The sequence below is a fragment of the Pyxicephalus adspersus genome, chromosome 1, assembly GCF_032062135.1.
Source record: "Pyxicephalus adspersus chromosome 1, UCB_Pads_2.0, whole genome shotgun sequence".
In the NCBI taxonomy this organism is placed as follows: Eukaryota; Metazoa; Chordata; class Amphibia; order Anura; family Pyxicephalidae; genus Pyxicephalus; species Pyxicephalus adspersus.
The window spans coordinates 20871405-20885449 of record NC_092858.1 but is presented as its reverse complement, the minus strand read 5'-3'; the positions used below and the strand labels follow the sequence as shown (position 1 = coordinate 20885449).

The 14045-nt window shown below is 39.7% G+C and overlaps 1 protein-coding gene across 6 annotated transcripts in view; it reads right to left on the bottom strand.

Moving 5' to 3' along the window:
• NEK5 (NIMA related kinase 5) overlaps positions 1-13152 on the bottom strand; it is a 32625-nt gene extending 19473 nt beyond the window's left edge. For 2 of the 6 annotated variants that reach the window (XM_072403486.1, XM_072403526.1), the window contains exons 1-6: positions 12075-12212; positions 3215-3361; positions 2022-2118; positions 1524-1621; positions 831-914; positions 675-745 (exon numbers count right to left, since the gene is read on the bottom strand). In XM_072403486.1, the coding sequence (XP_072259587.1) occupies positions 675-745; positions 831-914; positions 1524-1621; positions 2022-2118; positions 3215-3331 (467 nt within the window). In that variant the 5' untranslated portion in view covers positions 3332-3361; positions 12075-12212. Of the gene's footprint in view, positions 1-674; positions 746-830; positions 915-1523; positions 1622-2021; positions 2119-3214; positions 3362-10365; positions 10556-12074; positions 12213-12672; positions 12750-12948 lie in introns of those variants that run through there. The other 4 variants (XM_072403493.1, XM_072403502.1, XM_072403517.1 and 1 more) reach the window with 4 other exon arrangements.
• Between the last annotated feature and the right edge of the window lie 893 nt (positions 13153-14045).

Here is a 14045-nt window from a genome sequence, read left to right as displayed (position 1 = left end):
CTTAATAAATAATCTAATTCATCCACCACATCTGCAAAATGGTAAGCCAAAATATATTAAATATTTGTTTATAGATGTCCATTGAATCAGGGAAATAAATATGTGCCTTGAGGCTAGAGGAACCAAATAATGAATGTATGAGGTTGCATTTGATCTGCATTATTGAACCTGAAATCAAAGTTGAAAAGATTAATTTAGGTTTTTAGAAGACATACCGTACCTCATTTATGAATTTTCAATGCCAAAAAACAGGAGGAACAATCTCACTAATTGTACCTAATCTGTGATTTGTTGTTTTTAAATGAATAAATAATATAAAGATCAATTTGTAAAGTAAAGCTATTGACATCTTGTTCTTGTGTGAAACTGGTATCTACCAGGATTTTGTGATTACAATTATTTAATATCTGGGAAGGAGGTATGAAGACATATTAGGCAATCCCATACCTGAGTAACACGTAAAAGGTTAATCTCCCTGACTTTGGTGTACAATATAAACCACATCAATGACTATAGACGTGGACAAAATAGTGAATGGGCATTTGTACAGATTTAGGAAGGAAGAACAGAACACATCCCAGTTAAAGAGCTTCTTTCAAACTTCACTCTACATAGAGAAAGGAGGTTATACAGTAGTTACTATTCATCTCTGAACATGACAACATATAACTCACTTGTTTAACATTCTTGCTATACCAAAATCTCCCAGTTTGGCTATCGTCCCATTATTGGTGAGAAATATGTTCTGTAAAAAAAGAGAGAGATATGTAAATGACAGTATTTCTATATTTGGTTGTTCTGTAATAAAAATATAATGGCATTCCTTGTACCTGAGCCTTAATGTCTCTGTGAAGCACTTTACGGTCATGGATATGCTTCAGGCCCAAAGAAATTTGCACAAACCAACTGAGGATCTACCAATAAAATAAAATTGCTGTTATTAAAACAAACACAACATAGGAATCATTTTGCCCTTCTATAAGGCTACTGCATATGTTTACAATATGGCTTACCTTAATTGCAGGATAAAATAGGATGCATGCACCGAAAATGCAGTGTAAAATGTGATCCCATTTTCGTAGTTTTTTTTTCAAGTCTTTTGACGCATGCTTGCAGTAAAACTTTAAAAATGCTTTCATTGTTACACAGCATCTGCTCCATGGGTGTCCGTTTTTCTTATTTTATTATGTAAATTTATTTTCAGATACAAGTACTTTTTTTTATTACCTCCTAGTGATTTTATTCTATTATATATTACTCTCCAATAAATGTTAAAACTCAATAAGGAGAGTAGGACATTTATGATAACCAAGGTCAATGTGCAGTCTTTAGAACTTAGGTTTTGACTAAAGATCAAAATTGTTAGGTTTAACTCCACAAGACTACATAATACGGAATTATTACTGACAATTCTTGTTGGACCATTTAACTTGTGTTGAAATTCTCTTGTTTTCATCCAAGGTCATTCTGTATTACAGCAGGAGCTACACTGTATTGAACACTTCAACAAAAGCCTTACCTACCTGGTTTTCATCAAACAGAACACCGCGCTGCTTGTTTATTCTGTTCGCCAGATCGCCGCCATCACAGAATTCCATCACAATGTACAAACAATTCCTCTCTAGAATGAGACATGGTAGACTAAGAATGCAGTATATACGCATAGAGATGCATTATAAATATGGGCAGGATAAAGAATAAATTACAAGAACAACAAACTGCAATGAACAGTTTCACAGATTACACTTTAGAATTTCAAAGGGAAACATCATGCTGTTATGCTCCATCAACTGTGTCATGTGATTATTCTAGTAAAAATAAATGTTCTAATGTGCTATTGGAGGAAAAATTAACTAAAATATTTGCAAACAAGAGAAAGGAGAGATGTTTAAAAAATATGAGCTATTAAGAACTTTTGCTGAATTGTATTGTATAGCTGGAATAGTTAGAAGTAGCAAACAGTTTAGTCGAAAATTAAACCTGGTATTTCATGAGCAGATAGGTTATAGGCCTCTACAAACCTTTAAATGATGTGAAGAAGCTTACAATATTCGGGTGTTTCATTTTAGACAAAAGGGTAACCTCTTTCTGAGATGCCTCTTTCTCCTTTGGAGGCATCTATAGAGAAATAAAAAAATATTACATATAGCAACTGTTCATTACATAGTGTGTTCATGACAGTTCACAACGGTATACTATGCAACATGTATATCAGTCCCCAACCCAGTGCCCTTTCTCCATCACTAACCCACAAATAAATAGATTTTAAATATAGTAAACTCCCTGTTATCTGGCACCCACAGGGATTGGTAGATTCTAGATAAATGCAGTTTCTGGTCGCTTGAGATTTGTTATTAAAAATAGACCTAACTAATTCTATACTCCATACCAAAAACTCTGTATTGAACAAAAAACTTGACAATCCATGTAGATGCATTGGGACAGAGAATGAAATACTGTACAGCTTCATATTTCTTAACAGTGATATACATTGCCCAAGATTTACAGGCCTTGTCATGAATCCTCCTGGGTTTTTATTTTGAATGAGAGCAGGCAGTTCTAAATATTGGAGGGGCAAAGTGATGGACAATTGGATGTTTTTTTTAAGAGGACAGGTACTACAACTCTTCTTCTAAACATTGCTTTCAACTGCTCTGTAGGTGGTGCAAGAAGAAAGTTTTTGCAATTTACTAAATTTTAGTTTCAATTAGCTCACTACCCCTATTGCTGCATAGCTTGTGAGTGTTTTTTCATGCCTAGGGTGGTTTAATGGTCCCTGGTTACTATTGGTAATATTTGAGTATGACCTCCTGCCTGCCCTATGGACTAGTGACGTTCACTAGGTGAATTGATAATTGGAATGATAGAAGATATGGATCAACCAAAGTGTGTTTTTTCATCTGCCTAGAGTTGTTCTTTCATACTAATCTATAGGATTTTTTGCCTGGCACGAATATACACAGCGCTCATCTTGTCTTTAGCATGCCATTGATACAAGCTGATGCATACTACAAATGCTTACTGGTCAATCATTTACTTGCTGTACAATAAATAAAGACACAATTGTATGAAAAAGCAAGCATGGACAAGCTGTAAAAAAGCCATGCAATGGAATCATACTACCTACAAACAACATAATTATGTCACTGGTCTATTGTATTTCCCATCCTAAAATAATGTCAACAACCATTAATGACCATTGCAACAATCCCACCTTTGAAACATTGATCTCCTTTATTACGCATTGGATATTGTCTCTTCTTCCTTTTGCCAAAAATGCTTTTCCAAACGAGCCTTCTCCAATCATTTGAATGACTTCATAGTTATTCATTCTTGTTTTTTCTGTATGATCAGGTCACACCTGTAAGATCACAATATAATAATTAAAAATAAATATTTTGCAATACAATTAATATTTTGAAGATGATCAGATAAAATGCATTATATATATATACACATGCACACACAGTGGTACCTTGGTGTACGTCCTTAATTCATTCCAGATCCTTGGACTTACACCAAACAGGACTTTTACCAAACAAATTTTTGAAATAAATGAAAATGTAACCTCACTTTACCTTGCTGAGAATAGATGAGTGCCTACTAGTATGGTGCTGAGAAGGGAGGAGGAGGAGATGTTAAGTAATTCACAGAGAGTTATAGCGGGTTGTTCACTGAATGGTAGCAACTGGCATACTGACACTCGTGGCCAGTCATGGCTTAGTCCCGAGAGAGGTAAATAAGGATAGCGCGGTGTTAGGACTCATTTTGACCCATACAAGTTCTAGCACAAAGGTTGTATACCAAGCAAAAATTTTTGTGTCCAAACAGGTCCCTTTCCAAGTTGGACTTTGGACTTATTTCAAAGCAGACTTATACCGAGGTACCAGTGTGTATATATATATATATATATATATATATTGTGAGAGAGTGTCCCTAGAAAGGGTAGAAAGGTAAAGAAAGTGTTAAAAAGCCTCCAGGGAACAGAGAGTTAATAGGTTTGGATAGGTTTCCTAGGAAAGAAACCAGGTTCTATAGGGCCCTGGAGCCGGCCAAGGGAGTAAAGGAGTAAAAGGGTGGGCCCCTTGGCCCAACCCAACCCTGACTGGGTTAATATGGACCTGCACTCAGGTGCAAGAGAGAGGTGTGCTCAGCAAGAGGCTGATAGAGTGGATTCCAGGCTGAGAGAGAGCCAAAGAGACGTCCAGGCTGAGAGAGAGAGAGAGGGGTCCAGGCTGAGTGAGAGCCGGAGGGGTCCAGGCTGAGTGAGAGCCGGAGGGGTCCAGGCTGAGTGAGAGCCGGAGGGGTCCAGGCTGAGTGAGAGCCAGAGGGGTCCAGCATGAGTGAAAGCGAAAGTGGGGTCCAGCCTGAGGAAACCAGTGTCCACACAGGACTATAAAGCTGTGAGTAAACAGTATTGATACTGAGATAGTGTTTGTGTTAGTGAGCTAGGGCACCCAGTGAGGTAGCTAGTTGCCCAGCTGGACTTCTAATGTTTTTTTGTTTTTTTGTAAAGTTTTAATAAATAGACAGGCAGGAGCCTGTTTGAACTGCAACTTTGAAGTCTGCTGGCCTAGTCACTGCTGTCTTGGGACCCTGGTGCTAGGGGTGATCCCACTATATATGTATATATATATATATATATATATATATATATATATATATATAAATATATATATGGACCTAAACATTCATTTGTGCAGGTCTAAATGTCCAGTATTCAGCATATCCCAAATTAAAAACATCACCAAGTCAATGGGAAACAAATTCTGGTGGTTTGGTGTGGTCTCAAGAGTCACAGCCAAGTCACTTAGGAAAACCACTCAATGTTTAAAAATACAAAACATGGATACTTTTCTTCAAAAGCCTGTGGTACTACATTTGGACAGTGGCAATGACAAACCTAAAAGATATTTTTTTCGAAATAAAATAATTAAGGTAACTGTCTCTCCGGACACCCAGGACCGACCTCATCCGGATTAGCACTGTGAAAGGCTTTCACAAGGCGACTAGCATTAACGTCGGTCGCTGGAACCCACATTCTCTCCTCTGGACCGTAACCCTTACAGTGAACGAGATACTGGAGGGATCTACGGAGAATTCGGGAGTCCAGTATCCATGTCAGGGGTGGGAGGCAAGGAGGACGGTTCAGCAGGTTCAACATATCTCTTCAGCAGTGATTGGTGGAAAACATTATTAATTTTTAAAACCTAGAAGGTACTTTCAACTTAATGTTTCTTGAGGACAGCCACACAGAATCACCCACTCTTAGGTCTTAGGTCATACGTCTCTTGTCAGTCATTCGTTTATACTTGTTACCCATCTTTTTTAAATTATTTTGAATTTTCCGCCAAATAGATGACAGAGAAGAGGAAAATCTTTCTTCTTCAGGAATACCAGAAGTCTCAGTACCAGACAATGTGCCAAATTGCGGATGGAATCCATACGCCCCAAAAAACGGTGACTTATTAGTGGACTCCTGCCTACGGTTATTTATGGCAAACTCGGCCAAGGACAAAAATGAAGACCACTCCTCCTGATTCTCTGATACAAAACATCTCAAATAAGTCTCCAGATTCTGGTTAGTGCGATTAGTCTGTCTGTTCGACTGAGGATGAAAGGCCAAAGAGAAAGATAATGTACCCCCAGGCGAGTGCAGAATGCCTTCCAGAATCTAGAAACAAAGGGAGTCCCCCTATCAGACACCAAATCAGAGGGAATACTATGTAGCTTCACAATGTTATCGACAAACACTTGTGCGAGGGTTTTAGCATTAGGTAGCCCTGATAAAGCTATAAAGTGCGACATCTTACTGAAGTGATCAACAACCACCAAAATCACAGTTTTTCCTGAGGAATTAGGCAAATCTGTGATAAAGTCCATGGATAAATGCGTCCAAGGTCGGGACGTGATGGGCAACGGAAGTAGAGATCCTGAGCCCTCAACACATTTACGCAACCCCAGCCACCAGAATCTACGAGAGATGAGGTCGATCGTGGATCTGCTCCCAGGGTGTCCTGTAAGAACTGTACAGTGATAATCCTTGAACACCTTGTGCCGTAATTCAGAAGCAACAAATAACTTCCCCGGAGGACAAGAATCCAGTGCACCTCCCTGGGCCTCCAACACCTCTGCCTCAAGGTCGGGATAAAGGGTGGATATTACTACCCCTTCGGGCAATATCGGACCAGGATCTTTCAAATCACCTCCCCAGGAAAGCTACACGACAAAGCGTTCACCTTGACGTTGTTAACCCCAGGGCGATAGGTGACAATGAAATTAAACCTGGTAAGAAACAACGACCATCTGGCCTGCCTTAGGTTCAGACATTTAGCCGACTCCAAGTAAGCCAGATTTTTGTGATATAATGAATCGCGTAATATAATGAATCGCTCCTTTCAACCAATGGCGCCATTCCTCAAAAGCCAACTTAATGGCCAGCAACTCTCTATTACCTACATCATAATTTTTTTCTGCAGTTGAGAGTTTCTTAGAGAAGAAAACACATGGGCGCCATTTACTATGTGAAGGACCCTGCGACCTGGGATGCGTCAACTTCCACAATAAAAGGCTGTGACACATCTGGATGCACTAGTATAGGAGCAGAAGCAAAACACTCCTTCACAGCTGGAAAAAAGCTTGTAATGCCGCATCCCACCAGACTGAGATATCTAAACCTTTTCTATTCATGTCTGTTATAGGGTTTAACCACAGTGGATTAGTTTAAAATAAATTACGGTAATAGTTGGTGAACCCCAAAAATCGCATAAGCGCTTTCAGATTTTAAGGTCGATCCCAGTCCAACACAGCACGAATCTTTTCAGGATCCATACGAAAACCTGAAGATGAAAGTAGGTAACCCAGGAATTGCACCTCCGGAAAACAGCAAATACACACTTCTCCATCTTAGCATACAGTTTATTGTATCTTAGGATCTGTGACACTTGTTTCACGTGGTCCTGATGAGTCTCCATGTCTGGAGAATAAATTAGTATATCATCCAGATACACTACAACAAACCAACCCACTAGATGATAAAAGATGTCATTAATGAAATGTTGAAAAACCGCAGGAGCATTGGTTAACCCAAACGGCATGACCATATTCTCAAAATGACCCTCAGGGGTATTAAAGGCCATCTTCTATTCGTCCCCCTCCTTGATCCTTACCAGATTATATGCCCCCTCAAATCCAATTTAGAGAACACCTTGGCACCGACAATTTGGTTGAACAAATCCGGGATCAACGAAAGGGGGTAAGGATCATGAACAGTAATTGGATTAAGCTCACGGAAGTCCAAACATGGCCTAAGAGTTCCGTCCTTTTTCTTAACAAAGAAAAACCCTGCGGCTACTGGAGATTTGGATGGTCTAATATGACCTTTAGTCAAACTCTCGGTGATATAATCTCGCATGGCCGCTCTTTGGGGTTCGGAAAGACTATACAACCGAGATTTGGGCAATTTAGTTCCGGGAATAACGTTGATGGGGCAATCATACACCCGATGTGGAGGTAACTCCTGGTCTCCACTTTCAGAGAATACATCAGCAAATTCAGAATTAAACGAAGGTACAACCTTAGTGGTTACAACAGAAAGCGATGTGTTGAGACAGTTATCTATGCAATAATCACTCCAATCAAGAATCTGTCTCACTTGCCAATCTATGGTAGGATTATGTTTGCTTAACCATGATAAACCTAGCACCAACGGAGCAGGCAGACCCTCCAACACAAAACACGAGATGGATTCTTGATGAAAATCAACCACTTTTAAACGGATGTCCTGCATCACTTGTGACAAACATTTCTGCGTGAGTGGAGCAGAATCAATTGCAAACACCGAGAAATTTTTGTCTAATGCACTTGTTGTCAATCCATGCATACGGATGAACTGACCATCAACTACGTTAACTCCTGCCCCACTGTCAATAAACACTTCAATTCCCACAGTTTTGGAGTCTAGCGCCACCTCGGCAGACAGGAGAAATCGGGTACTACAGGTAAATGACAGAAGTAAATTCTCTGATTCCCCACCCAGACCACCAATAGTGTGGTGAGGATTAAATACATTTTTTTTTGTTTTCACCTTGGCGCCGAAGGACATACGTTAACAAAATGTCCCCTTTATCCACAGAAAAAGCAGAGTCTCTTCTTATGCCTGAAGTTCTTATCCCCAGGTCCAGGGGTAGCTCCCCCCAACAGCATAGGCTCGTCACCAGACATGAACTCAAGAGTCTCTCAACCCAAAATGTCAGAGGAGGGCGCCACCTTATATGATCGTACGTCCTGAGATTGAGGAACCTTAGATCTCTCCCTCAGACGTCTATCTATATGTAAAGCATGGGACATAGCCGTGTCTAATGACTCAGGATATTCGTGGAACGCCAACGCGTCCTTCAGACTCTTGGATAACCCTTGACAGAATTGACTACGGACAGCTGGATCATTCCACTCCATATCCATAGCCCATCTTCTAAATTCAGAGCAATAGGTCTCCGCAGAACGCTCTCCCTGCCGTAAGCAAAGTAACCTGGTCTCGGCCAGGGAGATCCGATCTGGGTCATCATAGATAAGACCTAGAACTTTGAAAAATTCATCTACCGACCGGAGGGACTGTATTCCGGTTGGCAACGAAAAAGCCCAAGACTGAGCGTCACCTTTAAGCAATGGAATGATAATACCCACTCTTTGACTCTCATCCCCAGAAGAGTGTGGCCGTAGTTTAGAATATAATTTGCACGACTCCTTGAACCGAATAAAATTGTCGCTTCCTCCAGAAAATCTGTCCGTGAGGGCCACCTTGGGTTCAGGGCAGGCCTGGTTCCCGCTGTCGGAACCAGCCGCCCGTGGTCTCTGGATCAGTGAGACGGTCGTGCGGAGTTCGGCTACCTCCAAAGACAGTCCCTGCAGTTGTGTGACCAGTGCAGAGATTGTATCCATCGCTGCACTGACACAAACAAAATGGCGGTTTTAGCCGTTTATAATGTCACGAGGTGTGGAGGTGGGAGGAAGTGGAAATACTCATACACCGGAACCTAGGCCCTAGTAGCCCAACGAACCAGAGTCTCCCTAAAGCCCAGTAACCACGAGCACAAGTGAACAACAAAATACTAAGAGCAGTACAACTTATCTTCAATAGAAAATAGATGAGCAGGAACTAAGGAGAGGACTACACACCAGCTCGTCTACATCCAAGCAGAGAATATAAACCGCATAGCATGAAGTGTGAGGCCAGACTAAATGGAGGAGCAGTAATGACCATCAGCTGCAGCTGAGACAATAGGTGTGGTCATTACGAACAACAACACAGAAACAAGTGAAAACAAAGAGACTGTCAGATAACCTCACGTGAAGCCGGTCTCTCAGATCTTTTAACCTCAGTCACGGGAGGGACCGTGACAGTAACATAGCAGTGGCAGAGGGCTTTACAAAAATAGCTACCGGTAGATCTCACAGAGGAAGCAAAAGGCTTTGAAGGGATATTCTTAGGTAGCAGAGACTACAGATTTTTTTTTTACAAACAATACAACTATATAAACTTTGCTACTGCAAAAATTAGCATATGCAATGTTTGGGGAGTTCACCACAGTAAGAGAAGTGTATTTTTACAACCTGATACCTGGATAACACCTTCCATATACAACTGTACAACATTCAAAACTACAAATCTGACCACACAGAAGCTGTAATGCACTTTTATTGGGGTTTAGAATGTCACCAGAAAAAACTTTTTACAAGTCGCTACTCAACTCAGAAGACTGGTCCCACAATTGTAACAATTATGAGTGTCATAAGTGACCAATATTTACAGTAACCAACTGTGTCTGTATGGGTTCCCACTCCACAGAGCATTACAAGACATAGGCAGTATTACCAATTAGCAAAGCATTAGCAATTAGCTTGGCAAACCTCGTCTTATCTCTCATAAACACTTTATGTTGTAAATCCTAATTTGGTTTTGGCTTCACATATAGACTACCTGGCTCATCTGGTGGCTTTAGATACATAAAGATGTAGTTCACATTTGTATCAAAATGACTTTATTCCTGACCATAAAAGAAACAGTGGATAACAAGTAAATAGTTCACATTGTTTAAGGATTCAGTTAAAAAATTAGCTGATATAGTTTGAATTATTTACAATTCCTGGAAGTGATCCTAAGCCTGTATATGCTGTTACATTATATAGAGGAACATCCTGAGCTGCTCCTCCTCCTTGTGACCATGGAAATGAGGTGTAAACATCCAGCAGAGTTCCCAGCTATTCTTATATGTATTCCCTATACTTATAGTCTAAAACTACATGACAGCAACCGGCCCTCCTGTATACAATTACCACCATGGTGGCACAGAACAGTCATCTCACCCACAATATTCCACAATGGCAGCTCCTGGTAGTCAATGTCTTCTCTCCCAGGTAATAGGAGCACAGGCAGGACATAGGCACCAGCCCTTTACAGACGTATTGTGGGATATGAAGTCCCTATTGTTCACCTGTAGCTCCTCCTTCCTCTTCACTAAGCCAAACTGTCTATAATTACAGCTGAGACCAAATAATCAATGATATCAAAAGCTTGCCAAATGTCCAAAGGTGCCCTTATAAAAACATGGAGGTAAACAAAAAAGGTAACGATAAAGAGGTACAAGAGACTGTATGGAATACACTTATTTTTGTGATTTGTATATATGTATACCAACTCTTGAGATATTGTATAAAATCAACTTTCTGTGAATGTTTTATATGCATACATTATTCTATTGTTTTGTACGTTTTGTCTTGCCTTTCCCATATATTTAAAAAAAATGTGGAGATAAATAGGTTAAAGTGAGCAAATATTTTATTTAAAAAATATATATTTTAACTTTGTGTAAGAGCAAACAATCCTGGTCATTTGACGCAGGACAGGAGTGAACTTCCAGACATTTGTTTTATTTAGTGGGGAAGGGAGAGATCAATGTTTTCTTATGCAAAGGCAGATTGATCTCTCACCACCGTCCACCTCCAGTGTTATGGACAGTTTTTCAGTGATCTCTACAATGACCAGTAATGCAAAAAGCACTACACTTACCACCACTGAAATGGTACACTTTCCCACTGATACCTAATTTTAAGAGGGAAACATTTTTATTGACCACTGTGTAAGAGGTACTGACCATACCACCAATTTTAGAGGGCATTACTCCGCAAGCCACCACTGAAAGGGGGCACCACCAATGCATTTGGCATATTACCATTACCATCACTGTAAGGAGGCACCTTTCAACTGATGTCTAATTTTAAGAGGGTAACTTTTTCATTAGCCTGTGGTGTAAGAATTTCTTCTACTGACAATGACCATCAATAATAGAGGGTATTACGTCACTGACCACCACTGTAAGAGGGCACCTTTTACTGATTCCTAATTTTAGGAAGGACACTTTTTTATTGCTCATCAATGTAAGAGATTATTCTCTGGCCATGACCACCAGTGTAAGAGGACATTTTTTCCCTACGCCCACTGTAAGGAGGCATCTTTCCACTCATTTTTTTTTTCGATGATTATTGATATAAGAGGTTCTTCTATTGACCACCAGCACCAATAATAGAGTGCATTTCTCCACTCATATCCAATGTAAGGGTGCATTTCTTCACTGACTATTAGCATAAAGAAACAAACAATAAAATTGTCATGGTCTGTGTTTTGTTAATTATTATGACTGTTCTTTCAGTTTATAATTATTAGTAAACCCAGTGTTTCGAGAAAAGAGCCTTAGGGTGTTGAAAAATAATCCACCGTATTCTTTGTTTTCTGAAAAATGGTTTTGCAACTTTTTACATCAGAAAGTCAGGGAAATATAGGAGTATATGTACCCTTGACATAGGAAAAAACGTTGAGATGTACTAACTAGAAAGATTCAAGCTACGATAATCTTTTGCTTCATGTATTTCTGACTCAGACAGTGACATCTATGAACTTTTATACGATCATGTCTCTGCCTGACTGTCATAAAATAAATTGGTTCTCATTCTTTCTACATTACATTAACATTATTATTATTATTATTATTATTATTAATAAAGAAATTGTGACGTACCTTTTCAAAGTCAATAAAGTCTTCCTGGTTACACAAAAGATAGTGTTACAATTTTTCATCAACGGTAACAAGGAGAGCAGAAACAATGAGAAGCAGACAGACAGGAAAGCAATGTAAATAAATACTGAATGAGGAAAAGTAGGAGCATAGGTGGGAGAAGAAAGTGAAAGTAGAAGATAAAACAGGGAGGTGGGGTGGAAAACAGAAGGAGATTTTGGATGTTGTTTACTGAACAATATTCAAATCATAAATTGCTAGTTAAAATAAAGTATCAATCAGTATACTCTCAAAGTGAAAAGAGCTTCTGATTTCCATATTAGGGTACTTAAAATATGCTGATCAAATAAACTGATCGCCCTTTTATAATTGTGTGATATGTTATTAAAGTGGTGAACAACAAATAAGGCACAAAGGAGTTACGATCTGTTATTAGATCATCACTTCCCCGAACAATGGGCCCCTGATTCTCCAATGAGAATGCAGAAATAGGATTATGGAATATAACATACATTGGAAAAGTAAAAAGCTGGCAACAAAGAAATTGTTGGATAACAAAAACAAGGAATGTAACACAAATCATTGATTGTTATTTACATACCTGTGTTATGTCTGCTTGTTGTGCTTTGTGTGCATGTCCCACTTTCCTATAAAGTCTGACTAAGGTGCTGGCAAACAAGCCTCAACAAAGTCAGATGTTCTGTTTATTAATAGACATCGTAGAGGGGAATTACACCCATTAACTATTATTTACCCTTAACTAATTCCGTAAATATTCTGACTCCTCTCAGGTGACTTCAGCAGATTTTTAATTTTTTTTATCAACTGGGATAATAGTTAGCATTTAGCTTTTTGTTTTTGCATACCCCCAGCTCACCTCTTTTTTAGCCATGTTGCTTCATTCTTTCATTCTGCGTACCTTGTTGAAACATGAGAATCATTACAAAAAAGGACCAGTACAAAATAATAATTTTTACCGATTTAGCTTGTGTGTGCTGTTCTTGCACCTCCCTATATCTGCCTCTGATCATGCAACTGATATGGGGATTTCCAGTAAGACTGGATCTCTGTCTGTACAGGAGCTCTGCATGCAGGAACATAGAGGGCTCACACCCTTCAGCGTGCCCTAGTCTTTGCCAAAACATACATTGATTAAAGTGGAACTAAACTTGAAACAAAAACTCATTCACCTAATCATTATTTCTGCAGATCCTTCGATCCCCCAGAGCTTTCCTAGATTGGGTCCCACACTGTCCTTTTATCCATCTTCATCTTGGCACGAAGAAAGCGCAAGGCGCCGCCATCTTCTTTGTTTTTCTTCCTGCTTCTGCCTATGTCACCTGATCTCGCACTGCGCAAGCGTGAAATCAGGTGATGTAGCTGTCTATAAACAGGGAGAAAAAAAAAAGAGTATAGTGTAAGATCTGTATTTTCCCCCCATTGAAGAAAAAGCGCATGCCCAAAATACCCAGAAGCCTCCTTCCCATTTTGTCATTTTGTCTTTATCACCGTGATAAGACAGAACAGGAGAGGCTTCACTTTTTTTTATACAAAAAATGGGTTTTAACACCCCCCCCCCCGACGAAAAAAAAAGGTAATGTTTACCTTATGTAACAGCTGGCCAACAAAGACCCAGGGTTTCATCCAGGATGACAGGTACATTTGCCCCAGATACAGGTTATATGCAGAGTATTTTTCTGTGTAATCGGACAGTTTTCCATTTGACCTGAAGGGGGTGCTGAAGTACCAGGCTGAATGACAATAAGCTTCTTGGCCAGATGGGGGAGCTAAAGAGGCCTGGGGATATTCAAGTGTAATTGTCTCAGCTGAAACCCATCCTGGAAATTAGGCTGGAGATATAAACTCCCAGCCTGCTTATTTCTGTGGTTCTGTCTTGGCTGAGCTGGGAGGAGGTGCAAGGTGAGTAAAGACAGACTTTGTTAGAAAAGATGTATGGTTAGGGCCTTAGAGTCC